The sequence below is a fragment of the Geotrypetes seraphini genome, chromosome 6 (genome assembly GCF_902459505.1).
Source record: "Geotrypetes seraphini chromosome 6, aGeoSer1.1, whole genome shotgun sequence".
Taxonomy (NCBI): domain Eukaryota; kingdom Metazoa; phylum Chordata; class Amphibia; order Gymnophiona; family Dermophiidae; genus Geotrypetes; species Geotrypetes seraphini.
Genome location: NC_047089.1, coordinates 131,052,568 through 131,076,616, shown reverse-complemented (window position 1 = coordinate 131,076,616; position 24,049 = coordinate 131,052,568). Strand labels below are relative to the sequence as shown.

Below are 24,049 nucleotides of genomic sequence, written 5' to 3'. Positions count from 1 at the left end.
CCAAAAGCTAATTGGTACACTAAAGAACATTGACAAACGGCTAAGAAATATTATCCAAGATGTTCATTTAGTGGCTCAAAGGCTAGATCCTTTAAAGGTGGATAGCAGTCTTCTTACTCAGGCAAATCTACAGCTAAAGAAATTGTGCCAGCAAATTGAGGAAAAAATAGATGATTTGAAAAATCACAGCTGCAGGTATAACTTAAGGCTGGTGGGTTTATCGGAAGGAAGCAGAATTTAGGGAATTATTGGATCCTGCAGTTTTTTCACATCTGCAGCCTGCTGGGTCTGTTAAGGATTAACACAAAATTGGGACCAGGTGTGACTTAGTCCAGATAACAGTGATGATTAGGGTTGCCAGATTTCCTCACTAAAAAAGAGAGCACCTGGCCCCCCACCCAATTCCACCTCCATCTCCACCCCGTTCTGCCCCACCCTCATACAAACCTTCCTGAGGTCAAAGCCACATCTGGATGACCTCTGCATATGCGCGGATGTCTATGTGATAGCATCACGCATGCATGTAATGTCATCACATCGATGTCCATACATGCGCAAGCATGTGACGTCATTGTGTCGATGTCTGTGTATATGCAGAGGCCCTCCAGATGTGGTCCTGAGCTTTCAAAATCCAGAAAACTGCCGGGTTTTGGAAATCTCTCCAAGCACACATACAATCCTCTAAAAAGAGAACATGTCCAGGTTTTCCCGGACTTCTGGTAACCCTATCTGTGTGGAGAAGCATGGCAGTATCTGTTGTCTTGTGACAGTGGCTTTCTGTGGTTAAACTGTAAATCCATCCTTTTAAATCTGTTGAAAGTGACATCTAGTGGCTAGATATTATCATATTTACCATATATACTCGGATATAAACTGATCCGAATATAAACAGAGGTATCCTTTTTTTTTCCCTCCAAAAGAGGGGAAAAAATGATTGACAAAAATAGACCGAGGTTAGAAATTTGGGTTATCATGGTGAATCAATCTATAAAGACTGTTCACCCTCCCTCCCCATCAACTGTCTTATAAGTCACTAAATATAATACAAATATCTGTGATGCATATATCCCAAAGCTAACAAATTCACAACAAGGCCCCTACATAGGAAAACACACCTACAAGCAACCACAAACTTAAACCTCAAAAAGCCATATTAAGTTCAACACTAGAGAAAGAGAAACAGCACTCTACACTTTGGAATATAAAAAGAAAGTAGTGTGAATTTACAGTAAAACTGCATTTTCTGTTCATGAAATTAAAAAATAAAATTATTTTTTTCTATCTGGCTATTTTATTTGTTTATCCCAGTTTCTGCTTTCTTAATTTTCTTTCCAGGGTCTACTACTACTATTAATTATTTCTATAGCGCTACTAGACACATACAGCGCTGTCTATCTGCCTCTTCTCTCATGCCTGTCTTCACTTCCTCTCCTATATCCATCTCTGACTTTAACCTTTTCCTTTCAGTTTTCCTTCATTTATTTTTCTGAATCTCTATCTGCTGTTTATCCAGGTTTTTTTTGCTAACTCTTTCCTCCTCTCCACCTTCTAGTATCTTCTCTTTATCTCCCTTTATTTTCACTCTTCTAATCAGTATCTTCTGTCTTACCCCCTCCATCCAGCATATCCTCTTCCCTTTTTCCTCCAACACCTCATCTCTGTCTCCCCCCCCTCCACCTACATCCAAGATATCTCCCCATCATCTTTTACCCTTTGCTTATTCCAACAGAGTCGTGGGTCAGAGGCATGCCCGATATGCGAAGCAGGCAGCTGATTCCTCCCGGTGATGGCCGCAGCAGTCCTCCATGCTGTTTGCTGGCTGCCAGGAGGAAGGGGGAGTGAGGAGTTGGTGGCAGATCCAGATTGTGAGCTGCCCTGCCTTCAGTCCTGTCCCAGTCCCTCTAAACCAGCTGGTAATAACGAAGCCAGATGCTGCGGGGGCCTTCCCTCTTGCTAAATCACTGTAGGCTCTGCCGGTGTCGATCCCACCCTTCAAAATCAGGAAGTAACTTCAGAGGGGGCTTGATCAAGACTGGCAGAGCCTTTAATGATTTGGCAAGAGGGAAGGCCCCTATGGCGTTTGGCTTCATTATTGCCAGCCGGTTTAGCAGACCGGGACAGGACCAAAGGCAGGGCTGCTGAGAATTTGAATACGCCGCTGACTCCTCACTCCCCCCCTTTTCCCAGTGACTGGCAAACAGCATGGAGGACAGCCACGGCTACCACAGGGAGGAATCAACTGCCTGCCTCGTTTGTCGGGCCTGCCCCTGCCCCTGCCCCGTGACTCCATTCACCACAGCCAGTAGGCTTAAATTTGGATATTTTTAAAAACTAAGGTAGACTCAAATATAAACCGAGACCCCCATTTTGGGGTCATTTTTTTGGCTCAAAAATCTGTTTTCTAGTATATAAGGTAGTTTCATTTTATCATTCTTATAAACCAGCAGAATATTTGATAACCACCCCTGCTATCTTGATTCAAGGTCAGAGACACACACATACATGGGCACCACACATAAAACACATGTGCACAGAGGCAATGCAGATAAAAATACATGGATACCTATCCAGAGTTTGGAAATAGTTCCATGTACATGCTTTGCTCATTTGTTAAACAGAGTAGTCAGTGAGGCATGATGAAGCTGTCTGCACATGCAATTAAAGATCAATAAAGGGAGGGAGAAGAGATTGGATAGAGCTAACAGAATGCAGTTTTACAGTTCCAAAGAGTCCAAGTCTGATAATGACTATAATAAGTCACTATCATGTAATATAGCATATAAGACAAATTGATATTTAGTAACTGTGGACATGCCATTCAGAAAATGGGTGCGATTCTGTGTACAGATTCATTTCTTCAAGACACAGCCTGCATTTATCTATGTTAAAGTAAATAATCATTTCATGTAGATTGTCTCAGCACTTCCCAATAGCTGTTGAATGCTTTTAGTAATGGAAGTGAGGACATCTCATGTGTTTGACAACAAATTACTGGCACATTTAAAACAGTCTGTGATGCGAGTTTAATGGATATGAATGTATTAATGTTCAAAGGTTATTTGATATAATACAAATCATAGTTACGATTAAAGTGATTTACAATTTTTTTAAATCCATAAAACAACTCAATAGTCTTTCACTCCTCCCCCCCTCGAGATGCTTTGACAGTCAGAACATTCTCATTTTCTTATTGGCAGCATGAAAGTCAGTTGCCCTGTTATCAGGATATAGAATCCCACTACATAGCAATACAAGCATTCCAGCTTTTACTGTAATCTTAAGATACAGTTCAATAATTGATTTTTCTCATTCCAAAGTTTCTCCCACTTTTTGAACACCTGCAAGTGGCATTCCCCAGATAATCAAGTCCTTATGTTACAGAGGACTGACAGTAAGGGGAGGGCGGGGGGAGAAAGAAGGGGGATTTTGGATTTAGCTCACTCTTTCAGTAGTAACTGAAGTCGAATTATATTCAAATATTATTTACATTTCTTCCAGAGGTAATTTCTCCAGACACACACTATAGAAATGATCCCAGAAATAGGTGAAATAGAAAAAGCCAAGGACTTAGCACCCCCTCATCTAATGGAACAATTGTTTAGCAGGATGCCTATGTGAGAAGTATAAAATGACTGTTTCTTAAGCCTATTAAAATAGGCAACGTTGGCACCTATGTGGCTTTCTAAAATAGACTCCCAGGATCAGCCCTAATAGTGCACAAATTGCCATGCACAAATGTACAGTTGCTCCAAAAAAATGTTAAATGTGTGCATATACTTTGCATATAAACTGTCATATTTTATATAATATGTATGTCCACTCACATACCTATATATTTTATAAAATGTGTGTGTGTATTATAGCTCTCCTTAAACTACATACTTTTACTAAAGTGCGCTAATCGATTTAGCGCGTGCTAAATGCTAATGTGTGCATGTTAGTCCATATACGCATTAGTGTTTAGCGCGCTATTCAGTTAACGCAACTTAGTAAAAGTGGGAGTTAGGCATGCCTTCATGTGATCTTATAGGCATGTGTTTATATGTGTACATAAACAACCACACATTTTTATCAAAGGCCTTTTTAATGTGTAAAAAAGGCTTTTTGTGTCAAACCTTTATAAATTGACTCCTAATGTGTCTATCGTCTTTTCAATCCAGAGTGAATCTGTAAACTTTTATAAAACAATATATGAAAGAATTGTTGATTGCTTCACACTGGAATAGAAATTGGCTGAATAGGTCATAAACTTTTATTTTTTTTAAAATGTAATACCGACTCGCTTCATTTCTCCAAGTTGTGTTTGACTGATTTTTCATAACCTAGCTGGACCTTTGAAATATCTTTATAATATGTTCTGCAACAGTGGCAGCTGACAGTAGTCAATTTATTTAAAAAAATAGAGAGAAATATAAAGGTTACAGGATCTTCAAGGTAATGGAGCCTCAGAAATTTCACAACAATCAGCTGAACCTTTTGAGACCTTAGTACATCAAATATTTATTTATTTATTAAAAATATTATTCGCCTGTCTGAGAACTCCTCTCATGTGGCTCCTTTTACAAAGCCATGGTAGCAGCTGCTGCTGTGGTAATTGCTCCGACACCCATAGGGATTTAATGGGCATTGGAGCATTTGCCGCATGGCAGTCACCACTGCGGCTTTGTAAAAGGGGAGGTTGGTGAAGTGCAAACTCACATATAGGCTCGGATTCTATAAGCTGTGTCCTGATTGTAGGCAGCTGTAGGTGTCCTACAGCGGTCTAATCAATCAATTGGCACGTACGTTAAAAAAAAAAAAATGCTTCTTAGGCTGGCCAATCCCTCCTGCCCGATGACTGCCCACCCTTTCCCAAAGATCGCCGGCAGGAGGGTGCTCAATCCCTCCTGCCGGACCCTCCCAACGAACCCAAGTTTCCAAGTTTATTAAAAATTTGATATACCACCTTATATAATTAATTGTGGGGGTGTGAGGTTGGGGGTTTTGTTGGAGAGGGGTCCGGCAGGAGGGATTGGACACCCTCCTGCCGGCGATCTTCGGGAAAGGTTGGGCAGTCATCAGGCAGGAGAGGTTGGGCTCCCTCCTGCTGCATTCGTACGGGTGGGGGGGGACTGACAGCCCTTGCCACGATAAGCATAGCGGCCGCATCTAGAGTAACCCGGTTCTGTAACTGGCGTCTGTAACATGGATGTCAGTTACAGAATCGGGTTTATTTTGGGTGGGCCTAACCCCAATTAAGTATAGGATGCCCTTCCTGGGAGCAGACTGCTGAGCACGATGGACCACTGGTCTGACCCAGCAGCGGCAATTCTTATGTTCATATTCTACTCTTATCTCAAAGCCTGTGAGAGAACATGCCACTAAACTTGACCATACACTGAAAATGTCCCTGTCCACCGCTTTACCTGTGAAGGTGGAAGATCATATTTTTTTATTTATTTATTTATTTATTTTTTTAAAATCCATTGGTTACCTATACAGCAGAGGATAATTTATTAGGTTTCAGTTCTACTTTTAAGGCACTTCAGACAAGTTTACCAGAATATCTGTTTTCACTTACAATTTCTTATTCGTCAAACCGGATTCTGCACTTTTTAAATGATCACCGTCTTGTTCTCCCTGGACCCAAGAGCGCACAATTTGAATTCACTAGATCTAGAGCTTTTTATTTTGTATCCATTTACTTGGAATAGCCTATTGCAACTTACTTGCATTTAAGAAATTTAAATTGGCACTAAAAACTTGGTTGTTCCATCAGGCACACAATCCCTCCCATTTTAAGGCACCATAGTTTTCTGGTTTCCCAGCCTCTACTTTTAGTCTGTTTTCTCCTAGTTCTTTAATTCTTCCTGTTCTTTCTAGCCCAATTTGAGTGTGTTTCGCATTGCTGTACTATCTATTATTTGGAGTTCCTTTCACCTCTTATTAGATTGTGCACCACCTGGTTCTGTGAGTCAGTAAGGGCAGTATAGAAACTCTTTAATAAACATAAGAACTGCCGCTACTGGGTCAGACCAGCGGTCCATCATGCCCAGCAGTCAGCTCACGCGGTGGCCCTTTGGTCAAGGACCAGCGCCCTGACTGAGACTATTCCTCTCAGCGTACGTCTCAGCAGGAACTTGTCTAACTTTGTCTTGAATCCCTGGAGGGTGTTTTCCCGTATGAAGAGCGTTCCAGTTTTCCACCACTCTCTGGGTGAAGAAGAACTTCCTGATGTTTATACGGAATCTATCCCTTTCCAACTTCAGAGAGGTGCCCTCTTGTTCTCCCCACCTTGGAGAGGGTGAACAACCTGTTTTTATCTACTAAGTCTATCCCCTTCAGTACCTTGAATGTTTCAATCTCCTCTGTTCGAGGGAGAAGAGGCCCAGTTTCTCTAATCTTTCGATGTACGGCAGCTCCTCCAACCCCTTAACCATCTTAGTCGCTCTTCTATGGACCCAGGCTCTGCGACAAACGTCTTTTGATAACTCGCTTGCCAGGGTCTCCTGCCCATTTGTCGTTTTCTTTTTTCTCCATGCTAACCATCCATCTTTCATCTCTGTCCTCCCCTTCCGTTTCTCTTCCCTCCCCCAGAGGACTGGCATCTTTCCTTTTTTTTTTTTGTCTCCATCCCCACAACTGCAGCGTTGGACCCCACCATCCCCAGATCTACCATCTCTCCTTTTCTCAACTACCCTTTCATCCAGCATTTCTCCCGCCTTCTCCACCCCCTCTCCCCCAGGGTCCACCAGCTCTTCCTTTCTCTTCCCAACTACGCTCCTTTCCAGTATCTCTTTTCCCCCTCTCTACGCCATCCCTTGTGTACAACTTCTCTCCCTTTCAGTTCCTTCCCTCCCTAAATACCATTGTCCACCATCTCTCTCCCTCTCCTCTGTTTTTAGACCCATTATTTCTTCCCTTCCCCGGTCCAGTCCGGCATATGCATGTTTCTTTGGACCTCCATCCATCCATCCATGTACTTCTACACCAGGGCCCCTTCTACACTGGGCCCCTTCTACACCAGGCTCCCCCAGGCCTGCATGATTCCCCTTTCTTTGTAGCGTCCTACAGCTTCCCCCCTGGCCTCCTGGTCTCATCTTCAGCTAATTATAGCAGCCTACAGAGGATCACCGGTGCTGTAGCGATCCTAGCAGGCTGCTGTAGGCCTCCGTAGTACATTCCCTCTGCCGCGGTCCTGCCCCTTCTCTATCATCAGGGATGGGATCACGGCAGGATGACTGCAGTCTGTTAGGATCGCTATAGCACCGGCGATCCTCTGCAGGCTGCCCTAATTAACTGAAGTAAGTTCAGGAGGCCAGGGGGGAAGCCAGAAGCCAGTACAAAGGCCTATGCAGCATTTCCTGACTGACCCTCGCACCCTAAAGCAGGTGCAGCAGCGGACGGCCAGCAAGAGACAGCGCTGCCGCTCCTGATTTAGCCTTGAATGAATCAGCGAGCTTGATTTTTTTTTTTTTTTTACGAATTGATTCCAATTGGACAGCACTACTGCTCACTAGCAATGACTGGAGACTTCAACAACAGTCTTTCAAGACTGCCATGAAAAGCCCTGGAAGCCATTTTGCGATTGAACTAGCACAGGCTAGAGGACAAATGGCTACAAAATCTCAAGCTCTTATTGTGAGACTGGTCCCGAAGCAGTAGGAGATGATATTTTATTAAGCCATCTCCTTCTGCCGAAGGGGAAATGACTTCTTGGTGCCATCTGAGGTCTGTCAGGGGGTTCAGCCAAGAGGTAGAGTGGGAGGATATTGAGGACATGATTGTCCTTAATACACTAATACCTATGCCAGACTATACTGTACTAAACTATGTTTTTACTTGTCCTCCTCTTGTATTTTTCCTCTGTATTGCTTTACTATATCGAATTGTATTTCATAATCCGTTCTTACCTTATGTTCCCAAAATGATGTTTTAGTTTTTAACCCAATGTTATTATTTAAAGTATGTATTGTATTGTTTTGTTTTGTTTTTTAATTTCTTTTTTTTTAATATAATGAATGTATTTTAAACTGTTCATCGCTTTGAAATATGATTAAACGATTAATCAAGAGAATTATTAAACTTGAAACTTGATTGTGAAGAACTGGGGCCATGGCTAAAATCTCCTTCTCAGTGATCCAGACCTTTGGCAGCTCTAATACATATGAAAATAACATTTCTTGTACAAGTGAGTCAACCTTTCTAAAATATGTGCACAACTTTTACAAGTTTGGTGTAATGTGAACAAAAATCAGAGTTTACATTTCTTGCATGAGAAGAGCTTTAGTGGCTTCATTAGAGTATGCTCAGTTCTATTCAAAACCAAAATATTAAATTGAATACTGAAGGGCCTTTATAATAAGCTGTGTGTGGCCAGTACAATAATGACTGTTAATAGTGCTGCTGCATTTATAACCTCAGGAGGTAGCTCTTAAGTGCAGCTGTGCTACTGGCAATTCATGGCATGGTTGCTACCCTCAGTTAAAAAAAAAAAAATGTAAATGCCATGGTGGCAATAGAGGTTTCTCTTGATCTCCCCTCCCCCTGGAAAAAATCCCCATTGGCGAGCTCCTCCAATGAGACATCTTGGACCTATTCCCCACTCCCATGGAACTTAGGGGTTGTCAGATACTTCAACATTTGGCAGCCAAATCAACAGCTTCATTGACTCCCAGTAAAAAATGTTGGCAATTCTAATTGTTGCTGTTGATTATTAAGATACATCAAAATTCATTGGCTTCCTATTGAAGTGAAAAGGGAATGTTTAGAAAATTTCTCAAGATGCAATTATCTGTAGATGCCTTTTTTAGCCAATAATTTTCTTCTCTGCACAGTTGATGAATTATTCATGATTTTCATTATATAAGCTACAGTATTAGTTTGTAGAAATGATTTCTGATGGTTGTTTGTGTGTCTATTTTATTATGTTTTTACAAAAGTATGTATATAAATTATGTAAATCGTTTAGTTTTAAACGGTATAGAAATTTTTAAAATAAATAAAATAAAAATATACAGGGAATAAAATTTAAAAGCCTTTGTACAGTTCTCAAAGTGTTAACTGGACAAGTTTTAGTGGTAGTTAATTCTGAGCTACATACAAGACAACACATTCCCTGAGATTGGCCAATAAATTTTTATTGCAAGTACTGTCTCATAAGATGATTAATCTTGAATCATATTGGGCTTCAGTATTTTATGATGATAGGCCTCAAATGTGGAATCAGTTGACTGTTGAATAACACAAAGAGGGTCAAATTACATTACAGAAATATATTTTAAAAAGCACCAAGAGCCTCAAAAAATTGAATTGACATTGCAGAATTGATTGAGCTTCATGTTTTGTTTTGTTATTTGGTTATAGTAACAGGTCTTTATTCTCTCACTGTTCACTTGCATCAAGTTCAGTCACACATCTCTCACTGATATCACGTTTAATTATGAAGTTAATTTTCCATTCACATAATTACCCATTTGTTAAGTAATTAAGCACTCATGCATTCACTTGATTTAGTCTGTGCACTTTTGATATACAGTATTTGAGTCTTATGTATACTGTGTATATTTAATTCTTATTCACTTGTCACCTTATTCAGTTTTCCAATATATACTGGTCATGATGATTTTCTTGTGTGTTTGTCTTTACATTTCCCTATTTTTATTGATGTTGAGGATGATTATATCACTGTTACGTATATTCATCAAGTTTCAAGTTTAATAGGTTTTTTGATTAATCGCTTAATCATACTTCTAAGCGATGTACAGTTTAAAATTACATTTGTTGGGTGACAATACAATAAATAAAAGTACTTAAAAAAATACAAAATTACAATCAATTTAACATACTCATAACATTAGGTAAGGAGGAATGAAATACAAATCTTTAAAGTAAAGAGAAAACATTAAGGGAAAAATACAGAAGGTTAACAAATAACAAAATATGATAAGATAAAATTTAATGGGGTTGTAGGATATTAAAATTAGTTTTCAAAGGCATCCTTGAAAATAAATGTTTTTAAATTACTTTTAAATTTTCCGAATTCCTGTTCTTCCCTTAAAAATATAGGAAGGACATTCCAAGTCTGTGGTGCAGTAACCGAAAAAATAAATTGTCGTCTTGTATTTATAATTTTCAACGAAGGAATAGTCAATAGGTTTTGTTCATAAGATCTTAAAATTCTCTTTACAAAATATGGAATTAATAATTTAAATAAGAAAGCAGGAGTCTTATTATAGAGGGTTTTGAAGGTAATTATACAAAGCTTATACGTAATTCTATGAATAACTGGGAGCCAGTGTGCATTTTTAAGAAATGGTGTTACGTGGTCAAACTTTCTAGATTTGGTTACAAGCTTAATTGAGGCATTTTGTATGATTTGAAGACGTTTTATTTCGTGTAACGCAATTCCTTTGAAAAGAGAATTGCAATAATCGATTTTAGAAATCACCAAAGAGTGAATGAGAATATTAAGTGATTTGGAACATAGAAATTTAGAAATAGATCGAATTTTACGTAATCTGTAAAAGGTAGTTTTCATAATATTACTAATATGATCATGAAAATTTAGTTTATTATCAAAAATCACCCCTAAAATTTTAATATTATTAACTGATTGCAGGGGGACGTTTTGAATAGAAATTGGAGTAACAAGAGGAAAACTATCTTTCCATGGAAAAAGCATAACATTAGTTTTTTTAATGTTAAGAGCCAATCTGTTTGTATCCAGCCAGTGATAAATTTGGTCAAGTTTTTCATTGATCGCTAAGATTTCAGAGGTATTATTATTGTTTAATGGATGTAATAGCTGGATATCATCAGCATAGGCAAAAACTTGAAAGCCTACAGATTGGCATAAAGTCATTAGTGGTGCAAGAAAGATATTTTTATGAATATTGTTTATATATATTATTATTTCTTCTGTATGTAGACCCCTGATGCAAGCACTGTGTGCTGAAACTTGGCCCAAGTTGGTTCACCTGTCTTAGTTTTTTGAGGCTCTTGGTGCCTGTTGAAATGAGGCAAATGAAATACTTTGGAGAGTTCAAAAGAGAACTGAAAACACTTTTGTTTGTACAAATATATGGAGGTGTTTAGTAATGTAGATTTTCATGGTGGATTTGTTGAGACTTTAGATATGATGTGAGTTAAATGAAGAGTCAAGGGTCTAATTTTCTCCTTTTGTAGGAGTGGTGTGGTTGTGTTATGTTTATTTGTTGTTTGATTTTATTATGTATGTAATCATTTGTACTCTGCCTAGAACTTGTAGAGAGAGTGCGGAATAGAAATTTGTTTAATAAAATAAATATATTAAATGGAGTATATTTAGTGCTATCACATGGAAACATGCTTATGGAAAATACATCACCAAATACACGATAAAGGGGTCCTATTAATAAAGTGCGCTAACAGATTTAGCATGCGCTAAATGCTAAGAAGCCCATTTTATAGCTGTTGTCATCTTATCATTTATTATGTACTAAATCCTTTAGCGCACCTTAGTAAAAGGACCCCAAAGATTTTAGAAAGCTATTTGTCTTAACCATGTAGGTACAATGGTTTGGCATATTTAAATTCTAGAATCTTGAGTATGCGTATAATCTTTTATTTCCTTTTGCAGCTCAGAGCTCCTGGGAAAATTCTTATGGATGCTGTCTGCAATCATTTGAATTTGATTGAAGGTGATTACTTTGGCCTTGAGTTTCAGGATCACCAGAAGATCATGGTATGTGAAAAAGTTTTCACTTTATCTTTAAGCATTTATATTAGTCTGAGTAATAAATACACTATAATATATGAATGAAAAATAAATATGTAAATATCATTATTATTGTTTTGTTTTTAAATTTTTATTGTTGAATGTTTTATTTGTTTTTTTGAATTGGACAAATTTAGCTCATTCCCCTCTCAGAAGTCCAAGACAAATTGTATTAAGGTATTGACCCCAGAAGACTTACAAACTAAGGGGCCTTTTTTACTGCCCAAATTTGGGTGCTGAAAAAAATGAGCGCTAAGGCCCTGATTCTGCAAAATGCATCTAAAGTTAGGCGCTGTTTAGGTGCCTAAGTTAGCCGTCCTTTGTAGAATCACGCTCAGCGGAGTTCAGCATTGTTTAGGTGCCTAACTTTTTAGGCATCCTGTAGAGAATCAGGTTTTAGGTGAGATTTAGAAATCTAAATAATGTCCTTAATGTTATAATATTTTATTATTATGTTATTAGAACGGTGATTTTATGCTGTTTTTCATTATAATTGTAATAGTAGGAGTTGGATCTGTTTAATGCTTTTATTTATTTCTCTTCCATCAGACAGAGTGACTGGGATTTGAACCAGCAACATTGGGATAGAAGGGTATAGGTTTAACCAGTGTGCTACAGAGAGAGCTAGCAAGCTGCATATCAATTGTAAAACTAGGGGCTCCTTTTACTAAGCTGCGATAGCGGTTTTAGCGCGCGCTAGACACTAACACCAGCATTGAGCTGGCGTTAGTTCTAGCCATGTAGCACGGGTTTAGCGTGCGCTAAAAACGCTATCGCAGCTTAGTAAAAGGAGCCCTAGGTCTTATAGGCATTGTAAGGAAATCTACTGTTGAGCACAGTTTAGGCTTCAGCTAGACCTGAGTTCTGTGGACGGAACTTAGGCACTCTTTGGACGTTCTTCCGGAACTTAGGCACAGTTACTCCAGTGTTAACATTTTTATTTCACTATATTTTGAAATGTTTTTTCTAAGAGTGTAGCAGCCGATTAGACAAATATCACACAGAATGACGAAGATTATGCTTTATGCCTCAAGAAGTCATACATAATTTCTCTTTCAGTAATTACCTTTAATTCTATCATTAACTTTATTGTTTTTGTGTTGATTTTAGGTTTGGCTGGACCTATTAAAACCTATTCTGAAACAGATTAGAAGTAAGTATAACACCTGTTGGAAAAGGTGGATGCAATGTTTTTGTTTTATCTGGGCCAACCAGATTGTCCCTACTGTTAACGTCAAGAGCACCAGTTTCATTCTGTTGCTGCTAACTACCACAGCTTAGGGCCTATTTTACAGGGCTTTGTAAAACAGGCCCTTATTGTTTCAGGGACTTCTGAAAACAAATACCAACCAAATGATTTATTTTTTTAATGGAAATTGTGGTTAATTTTTGAATATATTATCAAAAATAACCTTTCCTGAGAAGGTTAACTAAATATAGCTTAAGAGTAAGCTGGAAATATGCATTGTCAATAACAACGAGACTGGTGTCTGCAGAGAATTAAAAAATAAAATCCCCATAAAGTAAAGTTTATTTTTTTCTAATCCATAGAGCACAATGGGCCCCTATTAAATCGCATAATATTGATTCCTCATTCTCTAAAATGTCTTGGACTTCAGACATCTCCTATATCAATGTTTTCATGTAAAGTCATACAGGTCTTTGGTATGGAATACTATGGGGCTGATTCTATATAGGATGCTGGTCTCAGTGGATACCTAAGAAGCATCTGAGAATTGCACACTGGCATCCTATACAGAATCGTGTCTGCCCTGACAGACGCCTAACCCCCTCCCCCCAGTTCTCTAACTGGCATCCATGTCACAGGCGCTGGTTATAGAATCACACCTGCCTGATCAAGGGATCCTTTTCCATCAGGTGATCGCAGCAAGGGAATCCCCGATCAGCTGAGCCAGCAGGCCTCAGTCCTGCCGCGTTCAGCTGAGTGACTGCAATTTCTGAACACACCTATCCTGTCAGTGGACTAGGATCAAAATGGCACCTCTCATTTTGACCCTGGGCCATGTATAGTGTAGGAGCATCAGGGAATTATACCTGCCTTAACCCTTTCTCCTGCATACCAGGAACCCCCAGTAAGAGTTGGTGGAGTGGAGGATTATGTTGAGACTGTTGGGTTCTTTGTGGCCGCAGGAGCTATGATAAATAAGTTCCTATTAAGAATAGTGCACTTAGGGGGAAATTCTACAAACAGCGCCTTAACTTAGGTTTTATTCTGTTTTATTCCATGTTATAAGACTTTCATTAAAGTTTTAAGATTTTATTGTGAGCATTTTTATTTTTTTGTGTCCCTCCTGTGATCATCCAGGTACTTTTCACTTTTTATCCACTCTTTTTATTCGTAGACTTATTGGTCAGCCAGTATTCTCTATCTCCAGCAGGTGGATAGATGGTGTCCTATGCTCCTGTTTTCATCTTTCTCTCAGCTCTTGTTTTAGATGTCTAACTCAGTTGAGCTCTGTAGTGTAGTTTTTTATTTTGGAGTTCCTACTTAGGGTACACCTAGTGGAACCAGGTCCCTACCCGCCCCTTGGCCTTCCCTGTAGTTGTTTTTCACCCTACTCACTCAAAAAAAACAAAAACCCCTTGGAGAGCAGTTTCTATTTCAGGGAATCGGGGAAATTCAGGGAAATCAGAGCAGACAGTCTATATGCTTTTGTATGGACTGACAGTGAGGGCTCCAGCTTCCCAGAGTAAGTATAGCTGTTCCCACTGGGCATAGTTTGGGCTTCAGGTGTCAGCGGTTGTACGGGAGTCCTCAATACTAGAGTGCTATTATTACTTCCTTCATCACCAAGTCGAGACCAGAGTTTTCCCACACTTGAGGGGCCTGAGATGCATTGACATTCGGTGGTATCTTTCCCTGCCTGATTTTCATTGGGATTTGTGATCCTCTCTTCCTCCCTTTTTGTCTCCATGGCATGTGGTTTCCTTTGATGGTCTCATGTGAGTGCCCGTGTTTTGCTCCTACAGGATTGGGGACGATAGCTTAACCTCTAACAGCTTAAGGTGGGTCTCCAGGGGACCCTGTGTTCATGAGTGCTCTCACCTGTTTCTTGTCTGACAACTATTCCTGCCTTGCCCGTCTTGGTACGGCATCTGTATAAAAAAAAAGAAAAGGGTCAAAAACAGTATGCACGGCAGAGGAACTCTCAAGGTCCCGTCAAATGTCATCACAGTTTGGGACATAATGGCAGTCCTGTGACATTGCTAGAGGTGCTTTCCTTGGTGCCCTTTTGAGTTGGGCCTATGATGTCACTGGTCTGCCATGTGGTCTCAGCCTCGGTGGCTTCCCTGGCAATATCCCATATCCTGATTTTAGGTTGCTGGATGCATTTGCAGTTGAGTCGGTCAGGTCAGTCCTCTTGTGCATCTCTTCATTCCGGTTTTATGGGAATCTGGCTTGCCATTGAATTCCCAGATGCATTTAAAAGGCCCAAATTCTGTGCTGCTATCCAGTGTATGCTTGCTGTTGGTGGCCTCTTTGTTGCAATGAAGTCTTTCTGTACTCAATTTTTAGCCACTGTAAGGTTTGTCTGCTCATTTAGCTAGTCAGTTCTTCTGAGCAGGGACTATCTCTTCCTTGTTAATGTATCACACTGTGTATGCCTAATGCACAGTGGTATAATAGAGGGGGTCAGACCACCCCAGCACTTGGTTAGGAGCGCCAACACCTCTCCGTACACCCATACAATGCTCACACCCTCCCTTCCCTGCCCTCATATTTTAAATCTTCGCTAGCACAAGCAATTTTTCTGGTCTGCTGCTTGCACCAACCTGGTTTCCCTCTGAAATCACTTCCTGGTTGTGGGGCCCAGGAAATGACATCAGAGGGAAAGCCAATGCCAGCACAAGCAGCAAGCTAGAGAAGCTGCTTGCGCTAGCAAAAATTTAAAGAGGTACAGGGAGAAGGAAGGGTGCGAGTGTGGTGGGGGAAGGGAAAAAGCAGGGGTGGAGAGGGAGAGCACCAGCACCCTGGGCACCTCCTACCATTGCTACACCTCTTATAGCACTATAGAAATGAGTGGGAGTGGTACTTGGTTGTATCCCACTTTGGGTGAATGTGTTCACAAAAGAGGCATTATCCCTGGAGTGGCCTAGTGGTTAAAGCAGCTGCCTTATCCCCCCTGACATTGTGAGATCAGTTCTCACTGCAGCTCCTTTTGAGTTTGGCCAAGTCACTTAACACTTCACTAGCCCAGGTACAAACTAAGTACCTGTTTAAAATTTGTATTGTGCTTTTAAGGGGCAGTACAGGGTACTATGAAGGCTCCTGTACAGGCCTTGCCGCCAGATCCCTTTTTTCCTCCATTCCTGTCCCCTGCTGTATTTCTCTTTGGGGTCTCTTCTCTAAGTTCCTGACGACAGCTCGCCTGGGTCTGGTGTAGGTGACAGGGGAATGAGGCTACTTTTTCTGTTGCTCCCTCTTGCTATTGGCGTCATCAAGGTGTAGATTAATATCGCCAACAATCAGTAGTCTTTGAAATTTAAGAAAGGCGTTTGTTATAGCCTCAAAGACGAGATTGGAGGAGTTGTTCCAAGGGGTAGGTGGGTGGTATAGTAACAAGATGCCCAATGGGTGAGTGAGGAGTTCATCATTGACAGAGGCAAGCATATATTCTAGAGCGGCGTGAGTGCCCTTCTCGAGGAGCTGGACGTCATACATCCTGTATTCGTGCATGAGATTTTTGTTACCGACATGCATCACTTTACACTTATCCATGTTGAACCTCATTTGCCATGTCGATGCCCATTTCTCAAGCTTGATTATGTCATGTTGCAGATTTTCGCAATCCCCATGTGCCTTCACTTAACTTTGTATTGTCCGCAAATTTAATCACCTCACTCGTCGTACCAATGTACAGATCGTTTATAAAGATGTTGAAGAGCACGGGTCCAAGCACCGAACCCTGCGGCACCCCACTGGTGGTGCTCTTCCAGTCTGAGTATTGTCCATTTACCCCACTCTCTATTTCCTATGCTCCAACCAGTTTTTAATCCACGTGAGTATTTCACTCTCGATTCCATGGCTTGCAATTTTCTGAAGTAGTCGTTCATGTGGAACCTTGTCAAACACATAAGAACATAAGCAATGCCTCTGCCGGGTCAGACCTGAGGTCCATCGTGCCCAGCAGTCCGCTCACGCGGCGGCCCAACAGGTCCAGGACCTGTGCAGTAATCCTTTATCTATACCCCTCTATCCCCTTTTCCAACAGGAAATTGTCCAATCCTTTCTTAAACCCCAGTACCGTACTCTGCCCTATTACGGCCTCTGGAAGCGCATTCCAGGTGTCCACCACCCGCTGAGTAAAGAAAAACTTCCTAGCATTTGTTTTGAATCTATCGCCTTCCAATTTTTCCGAATGCCCTCTTGTTCTTTTATGTTTTGAAAATTTGAAGAATCTATCTCTCTCTACCTTCTCTATGCCCTTCATGATCTTGTAGGTCTCTATCATGTCTCCTCTGAGTCTCCGCTTTTCCAGGGAGAAGAGCTCCAGCCTCTCCAATCTTTCAGTGTATGAAAGGTTTTCCATGCCCTTAATCATTCGTGTCGCTCTCCTCTGGACCCTCTCAAGTATTGCCATATCCTTCTTAAGGTATGGTGACCAATACTGAACACAGTACTCCAGGTGCGGGCGCACCATTGCCCGGTACAACGGCAGGATGACTTCTTTTGTTCTGGTCGTAATACCATTTTTAATAATACCCAACATTCTGTTTGCCTTCTTCGCGGCTGCTGCGCATTGCGCCATTGACTTCATAGTTGTATCCACCAGTACACCCAAATCTCTTTCAAGGTTACTTCCCTCTAATACTAATCCCCCCATTTGGTAGCTGAACATCGGGTTCTTTCTCCCTATATGCATGACCTTGCATTTCCCTACATTGAATTTCATCTGCCATTTATTCGCCCACTCCTCCAGTTTGTTTAGGTCCCTTTGTAGGTCCTCAAACTCTTCCGTAGTTCTAACCCTTCTACAGAGTTTAGTGTCGTCCGCAAATTTTATAACTTCACATTTCGTCCCCGTTTCCAGGTCATTAATAAATACATTGAACAGCAGTGGTCTGAAAATCCAGATAGACAATGTCGACTGGGTCGCCCTTGTCTATCTGCCTGTTTACTCCCTCAAAGAAGTGCAGCAAGTTTGTCAAACATGATCTGCCTTTGCTGAAACCGTACTGACTGGCCCTCATCAGCCCGTGATCAGTGATGCGGTCCTTTATCAGCTCCTCTACCATTTTTCCCAGTCAGACTCACCGGTCTGTAGTTTCCCGGATCTCCCCTCGAACCTTTCTTGAAGATTGGCGTAACCTTCCAGTCTTCTGGAAACTATCCTGATTTGATCGACAGATTGGCTATTAGTTGAAGCAGTCCAGCTATAGTCACTTTCAGTTCCTTGATGACCCTCGGATGGATGCCATCCGGTCCCGGGGATTTATCGCTCTTAAGCCTATCAATCTGCCTACATACTCCTCTTGACTGACCGTCAACCCTGCCAGTTTCCCGTCTTCATTTCCAGCATATAGCCTGATGGGTTCTGGTATGATATGTATATCCTCTTCGGTAAATACAGACGCAAAAAATGTTTTCAGTTTGTGGGCGATTGCTTTGTCCTCCTTTAGCACTCCCTTTATTCCATGGTCATCCAATGGTCCCACCGCTTCCTTCGTGGGCCGTTTCCCCTTAATATATCGAAAGAAGATTTTTGTCTCCTTGGCTATTTTTTCCTCGTAGTCTCTTTTGGCCCCTTTTATCACCTTATGGCACCTGTGTTGATGTTGTTTGTGTTTATTCCAGTTTTCGTCCGTCTTTGACCTTTTCCATTCTTAAACAAAGTTTTCTTGTCTCTGATCGCTTTCTTCATCTCTACAGTGAGCCACGCTGGTTCTTTGTTCTTTTTCCTCTTGGATCCCTTGTTGATACGTGGTATATATAGATTTTGCACTTCGGTGACTGTGTCCTTAAAAAGGAACCAAGCTTGCTGTAGCATTTTTACATTGCTTATCCTCTTCTTAATCTTCTTCCCCACCATGAGTCTCATTCCTGTGAGGACCGGAGCAAAGAATTGATATAATCTCACCACTATGGCTTTGTCTTTCATGAGATCTCCTTTTATCCTTCAGTCATCTAGTAGTCCAACTGATTCTCTTCCCAGCTTCTTGGTTGTAATATACCTAAAAATGTTTTTACTGTGTTTTCGCTTCCAGCACAATCTTCTTTTCAAGGTCTCTCTTTGCCTTTCTTATTGGCACCTTGCACTTGACTTGCCATTCCTTGTGGTGTTTACAATTATTTTCAGTTGGATCCTTCCACTTTCTGAAGGATTCCCTTTTAGCTGTAATAGCTTTCTTCATCTCACTTGTTAACCATGCTGGCTGCCGTTTGATCTTCCTTCCTCTTTTTTTAAAATAAATGGAATTTATCTAGTCTGGGCTTTCAGGATGGTATTTTTGAATAACATCCACTCCAGTTGTAATTTTTTTACCTTTGCAGCTGCTCCTCTTAAGTTTCTTTTTTACCATTCCCCTTGTTGTCATGGTCTCCTTTTTTAAAGTTAATTTCTGTTGTACTGGATTTCCTGTGTGAACTTATTCCATGGATTATATCAAATCTTATTGTTATGATTAATGTTATCAAGCAGCCCTAGCACCATTACCTCCTGCGCCAATTCATGTGCTCCACTAAGAACTGATTGACTTCTGGGTTTTGTCAATTTTTTTCCCCATAATGTTAATATGGAAAATATAAGCATAATTTGGATTGCCCAATATTAGGGTTACCGTATTTGTAAAGACAAGAAAAGAGCACATGACTCCACCCACACTCCCCTACCTTTCACACATCCCAATATTGATTCTTGAGCCCCACTCCATGCTGTTTCTCCAGCCACCTCCCCTCCTGATGTTGATTCTTTAGCCCTTCCTCCTACCTCAAATGTTACTTCCCCTCACAACCTCTCTCTCTAGCTCCCAACTTCCCTATCTACCTCCTCCCCAACCACTGTAATTCACTCTTTGGCAGCCAATAGCAACAACAAGATGAGCCTGCTGCTACCGGCTTGCCCTGGAAGCCTCCTCTTCACAATGACTTCCTGTTCCCATATAGGCGAGACCTGCAGAGAGGCAATTTTCATGACAGATAAGTGTTATACCGTAAGCACTTTGTAATAATTAAGTGCCCTTTAAAGTTCATGCATTTTGTGAAGCAGGGTATTGTTTAGAGCATTTAACAAATTGTTGTGTTTTTTCAATCCATGATTGACATCTATCCGTTGGCATTATGCATAAGTGTACTGATGAGTGGGGCTTCAGTGTGGGTGTCTGAGATTTATCCACCACTATTTAAAATATTCAAAAATATCTTTAAAAAGTCTTTTAAAAATCTATTAAAAAAAGATTTGAAAGTTGATAAGTGGATTATATTGAATGTTTTTGTGACAATATTTTCTTCACTGATTTATGTTTGATTTTGTTTGGACATTTTTCTACCATAATCAAACATTTTACAAAATGTCCAGGGCACAATTTGGACATTGGAATCTAAATCTGTTTAAAGAACATATAAGTGCCAAAAAGATGCCATAAATGACCAGATGACCATCGAAGGGATGGAAACATGACCCCTCCCACCCCCCAAAGATGTGCATGAATTAGTACATACCTGCCTGTATGATAGCTTCAGATGTTATTGGCAGTCCTAGTATAGCAGCAAGCAATTTCCTGGAGTAGCCTAGTGGGTGGTATAGTCAACTATAGAGATGCCCATATCCCACTCTAATCACTGCACTTATGGTGGAGTATGTGATCCCACAAAAACCTACTGGACTATCATATAGGTTCCACCTGAATGCAGTAAGTTTTGGTGGACTCCATTATAAGGGGTTTATAGTGAGGTCTTTCATGTGAGGTTCACTGTAATGTTCCCCAAAGTGCCCCACTGCTCACTTGGGATGTCTGTGAGGCCATTCTACTAAAAATACTGGCCTCTTCTACATCCTAGTGACTTGTTTATGTGAGTTTGGGTTTTTTTTACCTTTTTTTTTTTTTTTTCCCAAAAGTGGTTCAAAAAGATAGACACACTATGCAATATAATAAACGGCTATAATCTACAGGATGCTATGGAGCAAGACCTGCATACTTTTGAAAGTTAGTCCTTGAACTGGCAGCTGGGCTTCAACGCCAAGAAATGTAAGGTCATGCATCTCGGTAACGGAAATCCTTGCAGAACATACACCCTGAATGGAGAAACTTTAACCAGGACTACGGCAGAACGAGACTTAGGAGTAATCATCAGTGCTGACATGAAAGCAGCCACTCAAGTGGAGAAGGCTTCATCTAAAGCACGGCAGATGATAGGTTGTATCAAGAGAAGCTTCGTCAACAGGAAACCTGAAGTCATGATGCCATTGTACAGAGCCATGGTGAGACCTCATCTGGAATACTGTGTGCAATTTTGGAGGCCACATTACCTTAAGGATGTGCTCAGAATTGAATCGGTTCAGCGGATGGCCACCAGGATGGTCTCGGGGCTAAAGGGTCTCCCGTACGAAGAAAGACTGAGCAAATTGCAGCTCTACACTCTCGAAGAGCGTAGGGAGAGGGGAGACATGATTGAGACATTTAAGTACATCATGGGACGGATCGAGGTGGAAGATGATATCTTTCTTCTCAAGGGACCCTCGACCACAAGAGGACATCCGCTCAAACTCAAGGGAGGGAAGTTTCGTGGAGACGCCAGGAAGTACTTCTTCACGGAGAGAGTGATTGAGCATTGGAACAAGCTTCCAGTGCAGGTGGTCGAGGCACGCAGCATCCTAGACTTCAAGAACAAATGGGATACCTATGTGGGATCCCTACGAGGTCATGCTAAGGGATAGGGTTACTAGGACTTGAATGAGCGGGTCAGTAGAGTGACAGTATAATTACAATTATACTTTAGGGGGTCAGTAGACTTAAGAGGGTGGGTAAATAGTGTGGGCAGACTTGATGGGCTATAGCCCTTATCTGCCGTCATCTTTCTATGTTTCTATGTTTCACTAAGGTCATTTAAATGGTCATTAAAAAAAAAAAAAAAAGATAGAGGTTTTGCTGTTTCGAAAATGTCCATTTTCTCTACCTGATTTTTGGATGCACTTTCAGAAACATCTGAACTTGGATTTAGACGTTATATCAGAAATGCCCCTCAATTTGTGCTAAAAAATAAGTTTTAATTATGTTATCATAATTTTTTTCTTCCTGTTTTAGGGCCCAAGCATGTTGTTCTTAGATTTGTGGTGAAATTCTTCCCTCCGGATCATACTCAGCTGCAAGAAGAACTTACAAGGTTTGTGATACTCAAAACCAGAACATACAGAAGATGTCAGTAAGGACATTCTGATACAAAGTGTTAAAAACCTTCTCCTTGATCTCTTTTTAACAAAAATAACTTTTTGGCATGGGACCATTAAGACAGGTGTTATTCAGGGTAGTCTTATTAGATGCAGAGAATATGAGATTGAAAGCTAAACTAAACCAAACTTATGGAAGGCTTTTCCCTGTCTTCTCAGCAGTCTGTAGTTGCAAGGAAAAAACACAATTTGAAGTGTCTGTATGCAAATGCTAGAAGCCTAAAAATAAAAAAGGAGAGTTAGAGTATATAGCATTTAATGATGAGATAGATATAATAGGCATCTTGGAGATCTGGTGGAAGGAGCAATGGGACACCGTGTTACCTGGGTACAAATTATATCACAAGGAGAGAGTAGATCAAATTGTAGGGGGGGTTGCGCTATATGTTAAAGAGGGAATTGAATCAAATAAAATAAACATTCTGCATGACATAGATAGCAGTGTGGAATCCTTATGGATAGAAATTCCATGTGTGAAGGGAAGGAATATAAAGGTTGGGTTATACTACCGTCCCCCGGGACAAAATGAGCAGACAGATGAAGAAATGTTTTCAGAGATTAGGAAAGCTGGAGAAATGGGCAACACTATAATAATGGGTGGTTTCAATTACATATATATAAAAAAAATATCCCATGTGCCCATCGGGGAGTGCTAGGGAGGTAAAATTCCTAGATGTCATAAATGACTGCTTCTTGGAGCAACTGGTCCAGAAACTGACAAGAGAGAGTGCTATTTTGGATTTGGTCCTTAGTGGAATTCAAGACACAGTACAGGAGTTAACTATGTTGGGTCCTCTGGGAAACAGTGATCAAATCTGAGCTGATACCGGGAGTAACGTCGCAAAAGAAATCTACTGTAGGGGCATTTCATTTTCGAAAGGGCAACTATGATAAAATGAGGAAAATGGTTAAAAAGAAGCTGAAACAAGGTGTGGATGAAAGAAGCTGTAAACCAGGCGTGGATGTTATTTAAAAATACCATCGTGGAAGCCCAGACCAGATGTATTCCACGTATCAGCAAAGGTGGAAAGGAGAGCCAGCATGGTTAAAAGGTGAAGTGAAAGAGGTTATTACAGCCAAAAAACATCCTTTAAAGAATGGAAAAAGGATCCGAATGAAGAAAATAAGAAGAAACACAAGCACTGGCAAGTTAGATGCAAAGCATTGATAAAGACGGCTAAGAAAGAATATGAAGAGAAACTTGCAAAAGAGGCAAAAACTCAGCAGTTTTTTTAGGTACATCAGAATCAGAAAACCTATGAGGGAATCTGTGGGACCGTTGGATGATCAAGGAGCAAAAGAGGCATTCGGGGAGGATAAGGCCACAGCAGAAAGACTGAATGAATTCTTTGCTTCGGTCTTTACAGAAGAAGATGCAAGAGATCTACCTGAAATGGTTTTCAAGGGCGAAGATGCGGAGGAACTGAAAGAAATCTCGATGAATCTGGAAGATGTACTAAGCCAAATGTACTAAGCCAAATGTACTAAGCCAAACTAAGTTAAAAAGTTATAAATCGCCAGGACTGGATGGTATACATCCCAGGGTATTAAAAGAACTCAAACATGAAATTGATAACCTGCTGTTAGTGATCTGTAACCTGTCGCTAAAATCGTCTGTAGTACCTGAAGATTGGAGGGTGGCCAATGTTATGCCGATTTCTAAAATGGGCTCCAGGGGAGATCCGGGAAATTACAGACCGGTAAGCCTCACTTCAGTGCCTGGCAAAATGGTAGAAAGATTGTAAAAAATAAAATTGTGGAACACGTAGACAAACATGATTTAATGATTTAATGGGTTCAGCCTAGGGAGATATTTCCTTACCAATTTGCTTGACTTCTTTGAAGGTGTAAATAAACATGTGGATAAAGGTGAGCCGGTTGATATAGTGTATCTAGATTTTCAGAA

At 40.6% G+C, this 24,049-nt stretch overlaps 1 protein-coding gene across 2 annotated transcripts in view; it reads left to right on the top strand.

Moving 5' to 3' along the window:
* Nucleotides 1–24,049, top strand: part of FARP1 (FERM, ARH/RhoGEF and pleckstrin domain protein 1) — a 541,848-nt gene that overhangs the window by 141,240 nt on the left and 376,559 nt on the right. For both annotated transcript variants that reach the window (XM_033949732.1, XM_033949731.1), the window contains exons 3-5: nt 11,600–11,704; nt 12,848–12,890; nt 22,001–22,079. In XM_033949732.1, coding sequence (XP_033805623.1) covers nt 11,600–11,704; nt 12,848–12,890; nt 22,001–22,079 — 227 coding nt within the window. The remainder of the gene's footprint in view (nt 1–11,599; nt 11,705–12,847; nt 12,891–22,000; nt 22,080–24,049) is intronic.